Source organism: Tupaia chinensis, unplaced genomic scaffold (assembly GCF_000334495.1).
Source record: "Tupaia chinensis unplaced genomic scaffold, TupChi_1.0 Scaffold000110_1, whole genome shotgun sequence".
Lineage (NCBI taxonomy): Eukaryota > Metazoa > Chordata > Mammalia > Scandentia > Tupaiidae > Tupaia > Tupaia belangeri.
The window spans coordinates 3,116,528-3,137,380 of NW_006159574.1; the positions used below are offsets into that span (position 1 = coordinate 3,116,528).

The 20,853-nt window shown below is 52.8% G+C and overlaps 1 protein-coding gene across 2 annotated transcripts in view; it reads right to left on the minus strand.

Annotated features, from left to right (window-relative positions):
- Positions 1-20,853, minus strand: part of ESYT2 (extended synaptotagmin 2) — a 77,360-nt gene that overhangs the window by 15,523 nt on the left and 40,984 nt on the right. The window contains exons 8-16 of one of the 2 annotated variants that reach the window (XM_027770067.1): positions 19,570-19,690; positions 18,888-19,064; positions 17,766-17,848; positions 15,813-15,861; positions 14,804-14,893; positions 14,081-14,176; positions 9,901-9,963; positions 6,450-6,524; positions 4,906-4,992 (exon numbers count right to left, since the gene is read on the minus strand). In XM_027770067.1, coding sequence (XP_027625868.1) covers positions 4,906-4,992; positions 6,450-6,524; positions 9,901-9,963; positions 14,081-14,176; positions 14,804-14,893; positions 15,813-15,861; positions 17,766-17,848; positions 18,888-19,064; positions 19,570-19,690 — 841 coding nt within the window. The remainder of the gene's footprint in view (positions 1-4,905; positions 4,993-6,449; positions 6,525-9,900; positions 9,964-14,080; positions 14,177-14,803; positions 14,894-15,812; positions 15,862-17,765; positions 17,849-18,887; positions 19,065-19,569; positions 19,691-20,853) is intronic. The other variant, XM_027770070.1, reaches the window with a different exon arrangement.

Genomic DNA, 20,853 nt, shown 5'->3' on the forward strand with positions numbered 1-20,853 from the left:
AGGAATGCCCAGCAACAGAGAGGCGGGCCCTGCTCAGGCGCACTGCATGGAGGCCACGGCCGACAGCGCTCCACGCCTCAGAGCCCTTCGCAAAGGCCACATAAAGCGTGTGCTCCAACCACTGTGGGATGAAGTCAGAATCAGTAACAGAAAGCGTTTTACAAAGCCCAAACAGGAAAGCAAATAGACCTTTAAATAAACAGCCTAGGAGAGGACCAGTAATGGTGTAGTGGTGATATTGATGGATTCCCACGTGGGCGACTGCGCTTTGAATCCCGGACCCAGAGGCTTGAAACTCATGGCTGGGCATGTGTGCGTGCATGTCCAAAATACCGAGAGGAGAATGGAAGAAAAGGGATTGTGGCACGGCCGTCGCCCCTAGGAGGGATTTCTCACTCTGTTTCTCTGTCTCTCTCTGTATCTCTAGCATGTGCACATGCCCTATAGCAAAATCTCTCTAAAAAAACCTTCTGGGGCTGGGAGGTGGTGTGGTGGTTAAGGGCTCTGGACTCTCACAGGGCCAACCACAGTTTGAGTCCTGGACCTGATGGCTTGCTTTCTCTCTCTCTCTCGCTCTGCCCCTCTCCAGTCAAATTAAAATAAATAAATAAAGTTAAATAAAATAGTTATTAAAAATAAATAAATAAATAATCCAAGAGTCAAAAAAATAAATCAGGGACAAGCAGGTAGTGTGGTGGTTAAGGTGTTGGACTCCCACACGGTTGGCCATGGTTCGAGTCCTAGACAGACATCTTGAAACGCACGCTGGGCACGTGAGGGGGAATGGAGGCGAGGGGACTGCAGCATGGCCACACCATGGGTGATTGCTCACTTTCCCTCTCACTGTCTCTCTGGGGAGCACACACATCCTATGGCAAAAACCTTTTAAAAAGAAAAAGAAAAAAAGAAATCAAAAGGGGAATTATTTTCTTTAAAAATCTTTAATGTGCCAGAGGGCATGTGTACTTACCAGGAAGAGACAGACAGAGAGCATGAGGCGCGCAGCAGGGCAGGGTCACGCCGCAGTCCCTTCCCTCCAGCTCTCTCCACCCTTAGGTTTTAAGCTGCCAGCTCTAGAATGGAACCATGCGGATCCAGCCCTAACCACCAGGCCACAGGGCCAGCCTCCGAGGAGAATTATCAAAGAAATGCTATCTGAGGAGAACTCATCCAAGGGTTTAAAACCGCAAGCGGAAGCCCAAGTGGCACTGGAAGGGAGCTGGTCTAGCCGAGTGTCTGTAGGAGGAGACTGGCGTTGATCAGCCTCTACTTTAACACCAGGGTGAGAGACGCGAACGAGAGCCAGAGAGTGAGCCGGTGACATCCACAGCAGGCAGCAGGACCCGGAGAGGGCACAGCCCTCTCAGCGGGAGACCCGCCAGGGAGACAGAGAATACGACCACCAGCCTGGGAACCCGGGAGGTCCTGGCCAGCGGGGCAGAGAGGGTGTAAGGGGCACGAGGAGCGGCCTGTGCCCCAACAGCGTCGACGGTCAGGCCGAGCACAGATCCCTTGAAAGTGGTGACGCAAGACGCAGGGACAGACGACATGCACAGAGGCGTGGCTCTCAAACACCGGCTCACAGAGAGCTGCCAGCCCAGCGCTGTCAATGATGGACCCTACCAACTGCCTAAGAAAAGCACACCAATCCCCAGAGGACCTCCCAGAAAATGAATGAGGACAGAAACGCCCCACAACTCATCCCTGAGGTCACATCACCCTGCTGTCAGACGGTGTAAGAAGACACGGCAACAGACCAGAGCACTTCCTGACAGGCACACAGACTCTAGTGACCTTTTAAGGCAGGTATGCACCAGGAGCACCCCAGGGGCTTATCCCAAACAAAGGCTTTCACATGGAAAATGAGCAAAGGTTCCTAAGGGTTAATGCTTGAAAAATCAACAGCGCACTTCACCAGATTTATAGACTTAAAAAGAAAAACCACGAGATCGTTTTGGGAGACATGGAAAGTCTCGGCAGAGATCAGTGTCCTTTCAGGATGCAGACGCTCTGGCGACAGGCGGGACAGGAGGGAGGGCGCTGGCCCCGCTCAGCTGCAGTATGGATTTGATGCAGGTCCAATTTATCACACTCCACTCCGGGCCTGCTCACAGCCGAGCAGGCCAGGTCCTCCGTGGGCAGGGAAGCCAGAGACGGAGGTGGGACCGTCACTGTTAGGTGTCGGCGTGGCCCATGGGGGCTACAAACTGCACTGAGAACAAATGAGCAGGCTGTGCACAGTACCGATATACAGAGATCGATTGCATTTTCTGACACTAGTTAATAAAAATCAAAAAACAAGAACATTTACAGTACCGTTAAAAAGTATGAAACTCTCGGGGTACAAGTGGCAAAGACCTGCACTGCACGTGGGAAGCTACAGCACACAGGCCGGGAGGTGCAGTGGAGGTTACGACAGCTCGGTCCCCCAAAGCCGACGGCGTGGTTCCAGTACCAGACCCAGTGGCCTGAAATCAGGCCGGGCGCATGTGTCAAGGAGCTTGAAATCCCAAGAGGAGAAGAGACTGTGGCACGGCCACCCATGTGGCAGGGAGTGATTTCTCTCCCTCATCTTCTCCCTTTTTCCAGCAAGTGCCCACACCTGATAGCAAAAATAAACCAAACAAAAAACTAAAATGACAAGTACAGAACACTGCTAAGAGACATTCGACAAGGCCGGAGTGAACGGAAGGCACAGTGCCCCCATGAACTGGGGTTCAATCCTGCTGTCAAGTCTACCTATCTGACATAAGATTCCATGTCATTCTTACCTACATTCTTATGGTTTTCTGCAGAAACTAGCAAACTGATCATTCATATGGAACTGCATGCTTGGAAAACCCAAGACAATTTTTTTTTAAACAATCAAGTTTGAGGGATAGCATTATTTGATTCTAAGATTTATTTAAAAAGCCCCAGTAATAAAGACCATGTGGTACCGACAGGCAGACATGTGGAACAGGACAGAAGGAATTCCAGAAATAGGGTCATGTATAGCCAATTAATTTCCAGAGTTGCCAACCCGCTCACTGAGAACCACCTGACCCGCACCTCCTATCGTAATGGAAGTTAACGTGTTTGCGTCTGTGAGTCACAGACTTTTATAAAAGTAAGCTTACAAGATGTTAGAAGACAGCAGAGGAGAAAATCTGAGAACCTTAGAGCACACAGACATTCCTTAGGCAGGACACAGAGGCCGTAAACCAAAGCAGCAGAGGGACTGGGCCTTCATCAACTCCAGAGCGCCTGCTCTTGGAAAGACGGTCACACAGATGCAGAATGAGGTCAGGCTGTGAGAAGACATCTGTGGGCATGCACCCCCAGGAGCCTGCTTCCAGAATACACTACAACTTTTTATGACGCAGTATTAAGACAGATGACTGGCGCCAGCCCGAGGCCTAGAGGTCAAAGTGACTGGAGTCCCCGTGGCCAACTAAGCAGTTCAAGTCCTGGCCCTGGAGCTTGAGAGGCATACCAGGCATGTGTGTGTACACACCCAGCATCCCCAAAGCAGGGAGAGACGGAGAAGGGTTACAGCGTGGCCGCCTCTCACGGGCGCTCTCCTACTCCTCCAACCAGCCCTGGCCTCTGTCTCTCTCTGGCAGGTGTACAGGCCCTCTGCCAAAATTTTTAAAAAGACAACAAATAACCTAGTTGGTAGACATTCGTCACAGAAGACACCAGATGGCAAGCACAAAAAGATGCTTAACTTGTTAGCAATCACAGAAGCCTGCCACGAGACACGCCGCCCACCCAGCCCACGCATGGTTAGCAATCACACAGAAGCCTGCCACGAGACACGCCGCCCACCCAGCCCACGCATGGTTAGCAATCACACAGAAGCCTGCCACGAGACACGCCGCCCACCCAGCCCACGCATGGTTAGCAATCACACAGAAGCCTGCCACGAGACACGCCGCCCACCCAGCCCACGCAGCACTGACGGGGCGTGGGGAGGGTGCAGCACACACGGCTGCGGTGTAAGTGCCATGACTGCTGTGGGAACACCACGGCAGACTGGATGTCAGGCCGGGCGGCAGGGTGCAGGCGGCAGGCACTGCTGTGTCCCAGTGGGAAGGCCCGGGCTTGTTCCCGGGTGCACCCATAAGCCAGTATGACCCGGCTGGAGAGACAGGGGCTACAGCGAGGCAGACCCGGCAGGAGTCCGTCTCTGTCGCTCTCTCTCTCTCTCAATGCACAAACTTAAAAAAGAGGCTGGCCGTGCACCTGCCTCCCTGTCCCCACTAGAAATGAGGCGTGTCCGTTCGAAGACCTGATGTGGTTGTTTGTCACGAGATTAGGCTGCAAAGAATCCAATTTTTTTTTTTAATGAGAGGTTCCTTTTCTCTCTTTAGTTAATATTATTACTTTTAAATCTGCTCTAGGGCCCATGCATTCACTAGAGAGAGGCAGAGAGAGAGAAAGTGAGAAAGCAAGCTGCCAGGTCCGAGACTTGAACTGTCATCCACCATGTGGGAGTCCAGCACCTTAACCGCTGTGCCACCTGCTGGGCCAAGAGCCCAAGCTTTTATCAGCAAGTGAATGGAAAGCGAGCTGTGCTGCGTCCACGGCACACAATGCGGCTCCGCAGTGAGAACCGGCACATGGCAAATCCACGCGGCAAAAGTGAGTCCAGACAGTCACGGCAGGAACGCAGCCATATGGTTCCATGTCTGTGACACTCTAGAAAGTGTGACAGCAATCCACGGGATAGAAGGCAGGTCCGTGTGTGCTGGGGAGCAGGGGTGGGGACCATGAACCACAGCGCACATGGGACTATCTCCCTGGGAGGAGGGTATGTGACCTTGACGGTGTCAACAGGTCACCACTGCACACTTCACGCATGCAATTTACTGTATGTCAATTACAGTTCAACACATCCATTTAAAAATGCAAATAAAATACCTCGACTTGAAGGTCCTGGCGCCTGGGATTGTGAACAAAGAAAGTGAAGTTCTCCTCCCACACAGGTTCATTGGTTTTGTAGCGAATCTGGAAGAAACACAGCTGCATCAGTTTGACAGAGGGCTACTGGCACTGCTGTCGTCTCGTGTCCCCCAGAGCACGTGTGGAGAGGCTGGCAGTTGCAGGACTCCCAGAGTGGGCTGGAGTCAGCCGCGGCTGAGAGTGGGGCCTCTGGGAGACGGCAGGGGAAGGCCATCAGGCTAGGCCAGGCCGACTCCTGGTGGCTTCATGAGGAGAGGGAAGGACAGACAGTAAGAACAGATGCTGAACAAATATCTGGTTTTATAAATTACCCACATGCAGGTATTTTCTGTCCTTAGCAATGGCACAGACTAGAACACACATTGTGCTTACATCTAATGACTTTAATTACAGTCCAAGTCACATACGTCCTGAATGGCACTGTCACGCAGTAACTGTGGAAAGGGTTCCAAGGTGGAGAGACAAGTCAAGGCGTTCAGTGCTAGGATGACGAAACTGCTATAAACCCCAACCCATCTGCCCAATGGTCAGAGCCTGTCTGCACGGCTGGCTCTCAGTGCCCAGGACGGCGTGAACAGGCCGTCATTCCTCGGGTGCCAGCAAGTGACAGCGAACCAGACCCACAGCTTGAGTGAGTCCTGAAATGACTTCTCTCACACCAAGAAAGTAGAACATGGGAGCCAGCAGATGGCGGTGGTTGAGGAGCTGGACACTCCTTCAAGTCGTGGCCCTAGCAGCCTGCTTCCTCACTTTTCCCCTTTCTCTCTCTCTCTGGTGAATTAATAAAAAATGATAAATGGGACCAGCAGTTAGCGTAATGGCTATGTCGCTGGCTATGTCCCATGTAGTCGACTGCGGTTCATGTCCCGGACCCAGTGGCTTAAAATTCATGCTGGGCGCGTGCACATGTATGCCCAAGATCCCGAGGGGAAAATGGAGGAGAAGGAATTGCGGTGTGGCCATCCCCCCTGGGGGATGATTTCTCACTTTCTCTCTGTCTGTCTCTGTCTGGCGAGGGCACACACCCTATAATAAACACCTCTCCATAAAAAGAAAGAAAAAAAAAAGATAAATAAATAAATAATTCTTTTTAAAAAGGAGGTGGGAACATGCTATGGCAACAGCAATGCCCTCTTCCCATTTCTGGGCCTAACTGTACCTGTTGAATGTGAAGCATTGCTGGTTACTCTCAAACCAAGCATCTGTCGAGTACTCAAAAGGAACTTAGAAATTGACCCTGACCCTGCCCGTGAGTCAGACAGGCGTCGCACCATGTTATTTTCAAACATTTTTGAAAAAACGGACCACATGTTTGATACCAAATTTATTAGCTGGTTATCTACCAAACAACTAACTTAAGGAAAGAGATGGAAAACAGTGGTCTTGATGCGTACAGCACCACACAGCTCAGACACCGCCGGGCTGCAGCTCCACGTCCCCCTTCGAGTCCCGGTGACCGCCAGGAGTGCAGGGCAACCCGGCCGCGCACGCCGGCGTCTTACCTTGCTCTCTTGAGCCTTGTGCCCAACCGACATCTGGACGAGGGGGTTTGGGCTGCTGCTTGTTTTCTTCCCGGACTATCCAAAACAACACAGATGCAATCCGTAAGTAAGCAAGCTTTGAGTGGCTTATTAAGAGGAGATCACTGGCCTCTTTCAACAACCATGGCTATTTACCACTGCCTTGTCGGATGCAGGGTATCTGGGGACAATTTAACTGGAGAACAACTGCCTGACATTCCCCGGGCTGTAACCCTATCTCCCATAAAGGAAGTTAGAAAACTTACATTTGCACACGGTTTTTAAATGTTAAGTAAGCTACTTTGGGAAAACAGAATCTTCTGAAAATCTTTAATGTTAATTACAGTTCTCAAAACGCATTTTATTTACAACAACTAAAGTGCAATGAATAGAAACTGAAAAACATAAGAGACAGATGTAAAGGAACGTGTAATTCAGCATATTTCTCCAGTTGGAATAATAAAAATACTACGAAGTTTTCGGATACATGGTTTTCCATTTTAAGCTTAGTAGCCTCTGCTTAAACATACAGCCAGGTAACAAATCTTGATTACCAGCTCTAAGTAATTTTGACTGGAAGAATAAACATCATTTCAGAACTGCAATAAATTAAATAGATATCAATAAAATTTTAAAATGAAAATTTAAAAATGGTAAGAAGCACACTTTAGCAGACAGCTGATAGGAGAAAAATTATAAAACACAACGTATATGTGACATGAGGTTTATTTATAACTTAGCCCCACGAGAAGATGCAGTTAAATATGTGTGTTAGTGGAAATTAATTAGAAGGTCACAAAAATGTCTTTAGTTAAATAATTTTAGAGTCAATCCTCAACACTGCAGCAATGACAGAAGTAGGCGTCAAAATCATTAATTAATGAAAAAATGACTAGCCCAAACCTACTGCGATAATCTATTTTCTGGTTCATCTTTTTGATGTGAATGAACTCTGCAAAATGAAATAGATACTGTTAAGAAAAAAGTCCAATGCCATAGGCTACTGTGGCAGAAAACACGCCCTTCGCCCAAGTCCCCTGTCCTTCCTCCACGCCGAGCCCCACGCTGTCCATGCGGATCCTCTACTGTCCGTCCCTACAGCGAGGCAGCAGGCGACCAAGGGGACAGCACCTGCCCACACGCCACAGGGGAAAGCACAGGTGGCCGGGCAAGCACAGGCTGGGTGCTGCTGTACTGGGGGAGGAAGCTGCTGACCTGCTGAAGCCACTGGCCTGTGATTCTCTGACCCAGAGGCCGAGCGGCTTCCCAGCTAACGGGAATGCCTCATCACTGAAAGAGCGGCCATTCCCTCCTGGAGATTTACTGTTAATACTTTAGCTTAAAGACACACCTTTTCCCCACTTTGAAACACCTCCCACTTGAGGCCATCGTCGACCCGCTTTGAGCAGCTCAGTGGGACAGCTGCTGCCCTAGCAGATTCACTTCACTGACACGCCCTTTCACGTATGTCTGTGAGTGATGTGGTAGGAATCTATGCTTATCCTAAGGCAGAAAACTCAGTAAGTATAAAATAAATACGATCGAAACTTAACGGGCACTTAAAATCTTTCCTAAGAAAAACATGTTATGGAACATAAAGTAACAGTGCACCCTAAAATGAATGATGTTTAAGATCCTATGAAATGAAGTCTTATCATTGGGACTCCCCCAGTGGCCAGCACAATTTGGGGTGCAAAGTTCGATGGCGAGGCTGCCGTCAGTCAGGCGGCCCGCGTCCATCTCGCTGTCTAGCACTTCGCTGTCCAGCACTTGATCATCAAGAATGACAGTCACCTCTCTGACCTCAGTTATCATTTCCAGAGCCTCGGTACCATGGGAATGTCACACGTACATATTGTCATCTTAGCTGCGGTGACTGCTACGCATGCAACATAATTCACTCAGCAATCCAATACAGAAGACATGGCTTCCATTCTGTAGGTTACGACACAGAGTGGATGAGACAGCTCACTGGGAGTTACGCTGCTGGAGCGAGCAGGACTCCAATCGGGAGAGGTTCCGACACTCTTCACTCCTAACCCTAAGCATCTACGGGTCAGGAACTGTCAGACAACAGGATATGGATGAGGAGTGCGGGTACGGCTCCTCTGAGTTCCGGTGGGGAGGTGGGTAGTCCCCCACTATGCCAGGCTTGTTTCCGCAGCCTGAGGGGCAGGGCGGCCGCAGTCGCTGCGCTAGGGAGCACACCCGGCCGGTCTCCTTCACCGTGAGAGCTAACCTGTTTTCCTAGATGGACCTGGGGAAACACTGTCTCTGTTTCTTCGGGACACAATTTTCTCAAAACAATTACACTGAAAATTTGAAAATTCTCCCTCTCCCCCAAATGTTTAAGCTTAAAATGTCCACAGAGATTACAGAAAAAATAAAACATTGTAAGTCATAAAAAAACTTGTAACAATTTAGTCAGGGAACACATGTCAATGTCACATTTTAGGAGTGGAGCTTAGTTCTCAATATACCTCATTTGCTGAAATTTAAAGCTCTTGAAGGATCTGTCACCACACCAGCGCCAGCTGTAAGGAGGTTGCAGACTCAGAGGTGAGGAGGGCCCTAGCCAACATATTGGAAGAGGTGAGGTCTCAGATACATACTTGCAGCTCACAGGGCATTCCTTTAAATTATCATCTCAAATTTGGCTATTCGAAATAAGATTGTAAACAGAACTTCTTTGTCATTGTTTCCACAAATTTAAATCCAACTGAAGTACAGATGTCGAGACTACTTTAGAGAGAACTGACTAAGGTCAATGGGAAAGAAATCTACTTCGCTGCATTCGTACTTTGTGAAACGTATCTTCGGAGCTGACAGAAGTTCTGACGACGAGCTCTTAAACGAGAGAAGGAGCTCTCCCTGTGGACAGCTGGCCGCTGTATTAGCAGGGAAGGAGCTTCACCACACCAGCGCCAGCTGTAAGGAGGTTGCAGACTCAGAGGTGAGGAGGGCCCTAGCCAACATATTGGAAGAGGTGAGGTCTCAGATACATACTTGCAGCTCACAGGGCATTCCTTTAAATTATCATCTCAAATTTGGCTATTCGAAATAAGATTGTAAACAGAACTTCTTTGTCATTGTTTCCACAAATTTAAATCCAACTGAAGTACAGATGTCGAGACTACTTTAGAGAGAACTGACTAAGGTCAATGGGAAAGAAATCTACTTCGCTGCATTCGTACTTTGTGAAACGTATCTTCGGAGCTGACAGAAGTTCTGACGACGAGCTCTTAAACGAGAGAAGGAGCTCTCCCTGTGGACAGCTGGCCGCTGTATTAGCAGGGAAGGAGCTCTCCCTGTGGACAGCTGGCCGCTGTATTAGCAGGGAAGCTGTCAGCACACAGACACAGAAGCAGACGTGCCATCTCTTTCAATATGTTTTCGTTAACTTAGCAATCTTAAGGGAGAACTATTAGTTTACCTTGAAAGCTTTCTGAACTGCAGCCTTCTTCAAGACATCGGGGTTAAATTCTAATGGGTTACTCTTTCAAGTCAGAAGAAAATGAATATACCAAGGGTTAATAAAACATGCAATGAGGAGTTTATGTAGTTAATGACAAGAAAATTTATGGGAGTGAACAAACCAGAAAAATCCTCAAACACAACCACACGACCTGCACAGACAGTAAAAGCCGTTTGGACAATTCTCTCCCCGAGATGCCAGCTCAGAGTGCGTCTTCAACCCACAGCGTCAGACACCTTATCCACCTTCCCTCACTAGTACCCCCTCCCTCCCCCCCCTCCTTGGGATTCGAGGAAGACGAGGCTGAGACTTGAGGGGAGGACCGTTTGTTCTCTTTGCTGTAACAAGCCCTAACCCTGACCAAGGTACGGACCTATGTGAGGCACGTCGATGGGCCAGGGCCGCCCCGCCCCCAGCCCAGGCTGCAGCATGCCGCACCCATGCCTCCCCAGGTGCGAGTGCAGAGGCTGGCTGTGGCATCTTCCTCCTGGCTTCAGGTCAAATTCTACTAATATGGATTGCATGTCCTGTTCTTATCAACCATTTTCAATTCACTGTTTCCTCACCTTCCCAGTGACAAGAGGGAGTGGTTTTGCAAGTTCCTCTGAGGACTAACATTTATGATTGATGAGTGTATCGTTTTAGTTGTAACCAATTCCAAATAACAACTTGAAGTTAATTGTTAACTTTGTTATTAATCAGCAAACTTTACCAGAAGAAAGATGGACAACTCGCCTCCCTGTCTTCAGTGCCTGGCAAGCTGGGGCAGGTGCAGAGCTTGAACACCTGGCGAGGCAGGAGCGCCCCTGGCACCACAGCCGCCCTGGGCACAGCCTGCAGGGCTCTCGCCGTCCCTGGACGCCTGCGCACCTCCGCGTGAAGCCTGGACCAAGGAGCATTTCCAGTTTCCCAGGCAGGGCTGACAGAAGGGGCTGAGAACCGCCTTCTCAGCACAGGGTGGACATTCTCCCGAGGAGGCAGGAGCCTTCCCTGAAGCCCCCTTTGAACAGCAGTGTCTGTACCGCGCCCACTCATGTCCTAGCACGCAGACAGGGACGAGGACAGGCTGTGCTGTGCAGGCCTCGCGGGGAGAAGCCCGGCCACACAGGAGGCCTCCAGAAGCTGCACACCTGCACCCTTGGGCTTCTCTAATCGATGGGGGTAAAAGCCACTCATGCATCTATTTTTTAATATAAACTTGCACAAAGCACCCACCACCCAGAACGCCCCTAGACTGTGGCACTTCAGGCATCAGTGCAGACAACCCCGTCTCAGACACGCTCCAGACTTGGAACCCTGAGGCAAGAGAGTGGTACAAATTCATGCCACTCAAGGAAGGCATGGACGGGGTGCAGAGAGGGCCCTGGCTGCATGGCTGAGCTCCAAATGCCCTCCACCAGGCACAGACCAAGCCTCGACCTCCAAGTGTGTGTGTGCGCTCTCCCGGGTGCAGCACAAAGACAGCCTGAGTGAACAGGTGTACGTGGAGGCCTCAGAGCTCTGTGTGCTGCTGCTTAGGGCTGGACAGGTGCAAGCTGTCCACCTGGAGGACTCCACAGCTGACCAGCCAGAGTGAGAGAAACTGACGTGGAGGGTCTGATCAGAGGGAGTGTAAGGGTTAAAGCATCTGCACAGCAGTCACTCCTGGCACAGGAGAAATGCCGCTGCTGGAGATTACAGGCAGGTCACTGGGTAGTACACCCAGGAAGCAGACCTAATGAAAGCAAAGCCAAAAGCTACCTTTATCTGCTCCAAGAAATTCTTTTAAGTTCTTTAAGAGAGGCAAATTATAAACTCAGTATAGTTTTCTTTTCCCTTAGGAGTTCTGATTAAACCATGTGGAAGAAGGTACATTTTCATTAAAAACGGGTGAACTTTTGTCTCCAGGTGAGCACTCCTAAGTGACCAAGAGCACTTCCCCGAGTTTAGGGAAAGCCCTGGGCCCTAAACATCTGTGTTCGTTCAAGAGGCAAAAAGAGATGAAGAGCCTGGTAGACGTTTATGGATAAGGGCCGGCAGGTGGCCTGGTGGTTAAGGGCAATGGGCTCCCACACGACCCGACCGTGATTTGAGCCTCAGACCTCAAAAAGCGGTAATCTCTCTCTCCCTCTCTCTCCCTCCCTCCCTGGTCAAATTAAAATAAATAAAGTTAAATGAAATAATTTGGAAAAAAAAGAAGTTTACGGATAAGGATTTGCATCTCACACAGAGACGAAAGAAAAGAGCCCATTTCAGCCACGACAGCTCCCCTACCCTCACCGTCTGTGCGTTTACCTGCGTTGGGGTGGGGTACGCAGCTCCTCGCAGCTCCCTCCCCGCCAGGCACCCTTCTCGGTGTCTCACACCACGAGCACCAAACACAGTGACAGAAACCATGCGACAGAGCAGCATGCCAGGCACCCCACCCCGGTAGATGGCACTGGAGGCTCAGCCGCGTCCCAGGAGTCACCAGCGCGCCAGAGGAAGAAACGCCGGAGGAAGAAACACCGGAGGACGCACAAGCAGCGCTCTACAGACCGAGGCAGCATCCTCACGGAACCCCAGTCCCAACGCGCGCCGCTCGCTCAAGGAGCCGCACCCAGAGCTTCCCTCGTAGACGCTCTTAGGAAAGTGGAGACGGGGGAAGAGAGAAGGGGTGAGTGGTCACTGTGCGCCCCGGAGCACTAATGACACGGGCCAAGGCAGAACCGGAGTGCCACGGCTGCCGGCCTTGCAAAGGCTGCAGGAAACGTACACCCACCGGGTGGCCGCACGCTCACGCTCACGCACACGCACACGCACACGAAGTGCGCTTGCAGGAGACCGACAGGCTTGGCTTCCTTCCTTTCCTTTCTTCTTTTTGCTTACGCAGCATTATTCAAATTTCTATTTAATGTGGCAAAGGACAGAGGCGTAGAGAGAGGCCTAGCCGGTGTCAACTGTGGGAGCCTCCTCTACATCCCAGAACATGCAAGTTCACTCCCATCAGGCACGAGGAGACACTTGAAACACACACTGAGGTTAAAAGCAGAAAGTTGTGCTATGTGAAAAACTGTGGAGAGAAAAACAGAATAAGGTAACTTTTCCCGAGTAGAAATGGTAACAGACTAGGCAGACTTTAGTGGGAAGACTGGCTAGGAGGCAAAGGACGAGAAATGGAAGGGTTTAAAGGTTAGAACTCAGGCAAGGAAGCCACTGGCAGGAGGAGCGCCATGTTGCGTGATCACGCTAACAACACGTGTGACCACACACCCTCCAGCGTGAACACGGGACAGTCACGGTCGAACTGACAGCTCTAAGGAAGCACGCAGGGGCACAGGCAGCACAACCTGAGGGGTGAGACGGGCGGAGGCCACCTCACACGGGAGGCGTGGACGCTGAAGGGCATCTGGGGCCACGATGGGTGGGGCAGCACAGCTAAGCCCAGGCTGTGTGTGGAGAGGCCAAGAGAAATGCCCCTCTCTCTCCTGTCTCCGAGCAACTGAAAGGGGCTGGGCACAGGAAGACGGTCGCTGAGAAAAGCACTCAGGACGGCCATGGGAGGAGGGTCTGAGCGGGGCAACCCTGTGCGGGCCCACAGTCTCTCTTGGTGACACTGGCCCTTGAGTGACTGAGTACGCAACAGCCACTGAGTGAGCGAGCGCGTGGCGCAAGTGCAGGGCAGGCCAGCGCTGTGGGAGAGCACCCTGTGCCTCCGGGAGCGACCCGTCGGGCGTCGCCATGGTTCCAGGCTCTCCCTACACACCTAGGTTGTTCCACAGGAGCAAACAGAAGGCTGCACCATGAGGCCGAGCACGCTCAGAGCCACCGCTTCTGATGCGGCAGCAAAGCCCAGACCCTGAGGGCTCAGCACACTGGCCCACAGCGCGGCCTCCACCCTCTGGCGCCTCCGTGTGCCAGGATGCCCTGGGAGTCTGTCGTCAGAGCTGCCTCCTCTGAGCCACTCAACCCGAGACCTCCATCCTGGAAAATCCGCTCCATAAACATCCACGAACACTCGGGAGCAGATACCAGCACAGCCCTCTCCTGCCCCTCACTCTGAAAGTGAAGTGAAAACAGCCATTCACAAGCAGGTGAACCCGCGTGCTGACCAGAGCGGTGACCACAACGCCACCTGCAGGAAGCGAGCACCCACGTGAGCTACCACCGTGCTACCTACCGGAAGGTTCCTTGCTGAGTCCAGATACAGGATCAGCAATGCAGAAGAAAGACCATCGCTGGCCTGGCCTTTGTCAGCTCTGATGTCTGCCAGCACCTGAGGAGGAACAAACCCGAGCAGCTGTTTCCCTGTGGGCGGAGGCCACGCCTACCTGACCACCGTAAGCCATGCTGATCACGCTCAGATGAGGAGGGCCGGCTGGTGGTGCAGGGGTTAAGGTACTGAACCCCCACATGGTGAGCTGTGGTTCGAGTCTCGGACAGGCAGCTTGAAAAATCACGCTGGTGCATATGCACGCATGCTCCAAGTCCCAAGGAAAGAATGGAAGACAAGGGATTACGGTGTGGCCAGCCCCCCGCCCCCAGAGTAATTTCTCATTTTCCCTCTCATTGTCTCTCTCTGGCAAGTGCACATGCCCTATGGTAAAAACTTACTTTTAAAAAAAATCCCATTCTTGGGCCAGCCCCTGGCCTGGTAGTTTAGGGCGGCTAAATCCCACACGGCTGATCACTCAGTTTGAATCCCAGATCCAGCAGCTTGAGAAACGCACCAGGTACATGTGCATGCATGCCCAAAATCCTCACAGAAGGAGAAATGGCGAGGGACTGAGGCGTGACCATGCCCCACACGGGTTCTACCTTTCTCTCTCCCTGGTGAGCCCTCTGATGAAATCTAGAAGTAACAGCTGAAGGGCCGATCCCAGGAGCACACACACCTACACACCTGGTCGAGCCTGGCCGCGTCGGGAACCAGCGTGAGCCACTCCAGCTTCAAGCGCAGTTTCCCTCGAGGAGCCTCGTCCAAAGGGAACCACTGCAGAGAGAAGGTGTAAGTTCAGAACTTCTCCTGGGTCAGAATTCTAGTTACGCCAGGGCCAGCAGGTGCCATGGTGGTTAAGGGCGTTGGACTCCCACATGGCTGACTGCAGTTCAAGTCCCAGACCTGGCAGCTTACTTTCTCAATTTCCCTCTCTCTCTGTCTGTCTCTCTCTTGTCAAATTTAAATAAAATGATTCTAAAAAAAAAAAAAAAAAAGTTCTAGTTAAACCCATCTCTACAAATGGCCGACAAGTTGCAGCAGCTAGGAGCGCCCACCTCTCCTCGCCATGGTCACTCCAGGCTCACACCTCTGCAGCGCCGCCTGCTGGCAGAGCTGGTTCCGGGCTCTTTGCATACGACACGCCCGGTGACCCTGACCAAGTCCCTGTGAGTAACTGCTGCTAACCCACTTTACACGTGAGGGCCCAAGTGCTTCCTAGCACTGTCTGGCACCAAGAAATCTCTCCTGTGTTCAGACCTCGACATGATCTATAGGCCAAGACAAAGCATAGCACTGAGCCCGAGTACTGCACTTCTCTAGCAAGTGGTCAAGTCTGCTTTTATTCAGCACCATCCACTGAGTACTGAACAGCACACGGCGGCTCAGGGTAACCACCCAGCAGCAACCAGACAGGCCCGGACCCTCGGTGAGACCGCCGGCAGGGTGTCTCCGCAGGCCAAGGCCAAGCCTGACAGACACTGCCGTGAGCGCTGGGTCAGTGCTGACGTGTATCCTGCCCCACGCCGCTGCTCTTGCTGAGTGGCCTGACCTGTCCCTGCGGAGGAGGCACTGCTTGTCCAGCATTAACAGGAACTCCTGCGCTGCGCGGGGGTGCTGGGGGTCACGACTCCCCTGGCACACAACAGGCCTGGTCAGTGCTCACCGAACAGCCCGAAGAGCCAAGCGCACTCACCTCATCTAAAAGGCGCTCCTTTTCGACTTCGGCGAGGTCGATCATGAGGCTGTGGGAGGGACGACACGGGGACTTGAGAACACAGGGACACACTGCTCTGTGTAACTGAGAAGCTGAGCGTCCATCTGTGAGAGTGCTCCAGGAACGTCGCAAAATGCCGCGTGACTGATCGAGAAGCAGACTGTTCTGTCAGCTTCCTCCAGCTTCTGCCCGAGTAGCAAGACAGGGAAGGAGAGGGGGGGTGCGCCTCCGTGACACTGGGGCACCTCAGGAGGCCCCTGGGCTTGGAGCTGGCCAGGTGCACGCAGTCAGCAGGCGCAGGGCACAGCAAACAGCGCTTTCCTGCGGCCCTCCTCGTCCTGCGCTCCAGGCCCTGCGTGAGGCCCGGAGCTCTGCTCAGCGTGTCTGGGAGCCGGCGGGCCCCACGTGGAGAGGTCACGCTTTCGTCTCCTCTCAGAGCCCCTCCCGGCCCCGACCTACGGCGCAGGCAGACCCAGTCTGACGGTAAGCTCCCTGTGGTCTGTCAGCAGCCGACCCAGGCCCCAACAGCCCCATGGACACGTTGTTCCCATGGACCACGCCTGTGACCAATCACACCGGTCAGTCTCCCGGCTGCTCCGAGGTGTCCAAGACGTCAGGACGCAACCCTGGAGGCCACTCTGGAGGAGCCCAAGCCTCCACAAAAGCATCCTTCTAACCCCGCCCTTTTTTTTTTTCTGAGAGGTTTTTGCTGTAGGGAGTGTGCAATCGCCAGACAGAGACGGAGAGACAGAAAGCGAGAAATCACCCCCCAGGGGGGATGGCCATGCTGCAATCCCTTCTCCTCCATTCTCCTCTCGGGATCTTGGTCACGCACGCACACGCACCCGGAGTGAGTTTTAAGCCACGGGGTCCGGGACGCGAACCGCAGTCAACTACATGGGTGTCCAGCGACATGGCCATTACGCCAACTGCTGGTCCCACCAACGCTTTTTTTTGCCACAATAAATTTGTTTAAATAATAACTCAATTAGGTTAAATAATAAATATTAGGTAGAAGTCTAATTTTTCTTTTCAAGAGAGATTTTTGCTATAGGGCACGTGTGCTTGCCTGAGAGACAGAAAGAGACAGAAAGCGAGACATCGCCCCCCAGGGGGCATGGCCACACCACAGTCTCTTCTCCATTCTCCCCTCAGGGTTTTGGTCATGCACGCACACGCGCCCAGCCTGAGTGCTAAGCCTCCAGATGCCAAGACTGAAACTGCTGTCGGCCGTGCGGGAATCAGCGACGTAACCATTACGTCATCTGCTGGTGCCAGAAGTCTCTTTATTAAAAAATCATTTCTCGTGACATCGGTTTGTGAGCAAATGTGTTTACCCAATGTGTAGGCACGACGTAAATCACCACGTGGCAACAGACCCACAACCGGGAAGCTCATTTACTGCCCAGAGCAGTCGCCCACTAGGTCTCTGTGCACGGGGCAGCGTCTGCGCAGCAGGGGACAAGGCGCAGCTGAGGAGGACAGACTGCCCCGTCCAACCGACGGACAAGCAGCTGCATGTGCCCGGCAGCTTCTCTACCAGCACAGACCTACAGGAGCTGCTGCTCATAAACGCGAAACTTCCGAGGAATAAAAATGCTTCCAAAGACTAAGGTAAATGGTACATAGAAGAACCAGTTTAAAATACACCTAACGGGGCTGGCAGGTGGCGTGGTGGTTGACGGCGCTGGGCTCCCACACGGTCGACCGCGGTTCGAGTCCTGGACCTAGGGGCTTTCTGTCTCATTTTCCCCGTCTCTCTCTCTGTCCCTTTGACAAAATAAAAAATAAAGGAAGTTAAATAAAATAAAATATACCTAACATATGAAGACAAACATATTTAAAAACTTACGTTACTTTGTAGGAGTTATTACTGGAGAGAGAAGAACAGACTGACCGCACGCCTCCCCGGGCCACGCAGGCATCACTCACCTTCCTAAGAAGTCGTCTTTGTCGGGGTCCTCGTCAAATAGCTCGATCTCCAGCTCCTGTCCCGGGTGCTCGTACACCAAAGCCTGCAAATAAACAGACGGCAGTGACCCCGTGGCACCCTGCGAGGACGGCAAACACCACAGCCTGCAGGTGCCTCTCAGACGCGTGTCCTGCCCGCCACGCTGCGTCTGGGTGACAGTGGACCCTTCTGACGGCGTGCTCCCAGGGGCACCTAGAGAGCAGTTTGCAGTGATCTGGGATTCTGTACCAAGAGGTCAAAGGTAGTCATTCCTGAACAAGGTCACAGGACGTCCCCCGAGGCCAAGCCCAGCACGTGGCCAGCGTGGAGACAGAGGATGCATGTGGGGAAAACTGGGCCATTCACGTTAGACCTCTACAGCACTGTCTGCAAGGGTGGTTGAGGCCCCAGACACCAGGGAGTGAACGGCAGCACCTGTCTGGGGGGACGGGCATTTAAAACCAGGCAGGCCGGGACGGCAGACAGCGTAATGGTTACGTCGCTGGACACCCACGTAGCTGACTGGCCAAGTCCTGGACCTGGCAGCTTAAAACTCACGCTGGGCACATGTGTGCACGTCCAAAATCCTGAGAGGAGAAGGGACTGTGTCATAGCCATCCCTCATGGGGTGGGGGGTAGGGGCTGATTTCTCACTTTCTGTCCCTCTGTCTCTATCTCTCCAGTAAACACAGGTATGCAACAACAAGAATCTCTCTCTGAAAATAAAGAAGAAGGAAAAAGCCACGCAGACCTCCACCACTGATCGGCAGACACCCAGGAGCGTTACGTGAAAGGTGGCAGACAGCATGGAGCCTGCCTCGCTGTGCGTGTGCTCCGACCACGTGGACGGTAAGACGGGCCTTTGACCTGTGATGGAGGCCTGCCGCCTGCTTACCAACCCTGCGATAGCCTGAGGCAGTGAGGTCTAACCCCAGAGCACAAGCCTGCTGTGAAGGAGGAGGGAGGTCAGATCCTCTTCAAAGTCAAGAAAGGAAAGCAGAGGAGAAGCTGCACGGTGGCCTGAGGGCAGGCTGGAGGCCCCGGCCCTGGGTATTAGCCCACATATTAGCCACACCCAAGCAGCACAGGGCCAGGAGGCTTACCTCGTAAACCTCGTTCCACTTGGGACTCAGGCTCTCTTTGACTACGCTGCTCTGGAAGATCTGGCTGCCAACTCGAATAATCCCATAGGGGTCTGACTTCCCCTTGACAAGTCCTTTAAGGTAAGTGTCTTTCCCCTGAAGATCCTGAGCTTCAATAAAATGTATCCTCAGAACACCCTGAAAAGAACAGACATTTAGACCCTTCGCTGGTTCGCGTAGCAAGAAAGGGGGCAGTCTCACGCCTGAGCCTGACCTAGGAGTAGGGGTGCGGAGAGCACAGAACACAGACCTCTTCCCACGCAGCATCTGCTCCCGCAGGGGGAGACGGTACAAGGGACTGTAACACACGGGCACGGAAAAAACGGGCAGGGCACGGCGGCCCGGGCTGTCGGGGGGTTCAGATGGGTCAGGGCTCTTGGTGAGCAGATGCCCGAGAGACAAATGAGAGTGAACCCTGCGGCATCTGGACGGGGTGTTCGCAGAGGGGACGCCCCACACAGCACTCAACGTGCTGTCCCCAGGATGCCCCACAGCCTGGCCTGGCGCTGTAGCGGGCGGCACCTGCACCAGGGTGCAGCGGGCGGGACCCAAATGAGGGCACGGCAGACAGCATCCAGGGTGACACGCCCACGTGCTGACAAAGCCTTGGGCTGCCTGGGCTGACAGGTGTGGAGCCATGTACCTTCGGGGTAGGGAACCGCAGCTGTGCCATCTGCGCCTCACTGACCAGAGGGACGGTGACGCGGTTGGGGAGCACCAGGTAGTTGGCTATTATGTCCAGGATGACGGTATCTGACAGGCCACTGTTGGAGGGGAGGAAACAGCAGACGGGTGGTCAGCGCTTGCTGCGGCCCCCAACAAGCAGCTCGCGAGCACAATGATCCGTTCCCGGGGCGAGGACTGCCACGTCACTCAGTGCTGACTCAGGGCCCAGCCTTCCGAGACCTCAGCTGTGAAGCAGCTTCAGCGACTCCGTGGGGGTTCATCCATCTCCTGGCTGCGTGTCGTTTCCTAAGTAACTCCACCTACATTCCACAGAGGGAACCCTAAACACCCAAGACCCGTCTCACTGCATTTCTCGTTAACATAAAGCAGACACAAACAGAAGTGCAGAAACCAAGGCAGCATTGGTCCCCCACCCTGCCACAGGCTGCCGGCTGACAGATTGAGACCCGTCCAAGCACAGCTCACCTGTGCCCGGACACTCTGACGGCCTGGAGGCCCTCTACCCCACTGCACGGCCAACTCGCGGTGGGCACAACCACTCGGGCTATAGAACAACGGCACCTGGGGTGCGCTTTGGCCTATCGTCAGGGCCACCGTGGGAACCGGCGTGTGACGGCCCCTTTGAGAGCACACAGCATTGCTACGGAACACCTTCACCTCGTTGGCACGCTTTGAGAGGAAACTTACTCCGTAACAGTACCCTTCCAATGTGAAAAGTGATACGAGTGAGTCAAGTGACCTCACACCCAGCAGACACCAAGACAGAGGCAAGCACCACTGCTCAAGCACGATGACGACGTCTCTGCAAGGCTGGCACCCTGCGGGCCAAGGTGGGACCTCGGTGTACTATGACGAACAATGAACACTTAGTCCAAACCCCAAAACACTGCTCTACGACTCGACCTACGAATGACCAGTGACTCAGACTTCCACAGACTAGGAACCGCAGTTGGCGTAAAGGCTGTCACTGACTCCCATACAGTCAACGTGGTTTGAGTCCCAGACCCGGTGGCTTAAACTCACGCTGAGCCCATGTGCGTGCGTGCCTGAGATCCCAAGAGGAAAATGGAGGAGACGGGACTACGACATGGGCATCCCCCCTGGGGGTGATTTCTCACTTTCTGTCTCTGTCTTTCCTGGTGAGCACACATGCCCTATAGCAAAAACCTCTCCAAAACAAAACAAAACAAAAAGACTTCCACACACTATAGACACTGCGGAAAGTGAGGGCTTCAATGGC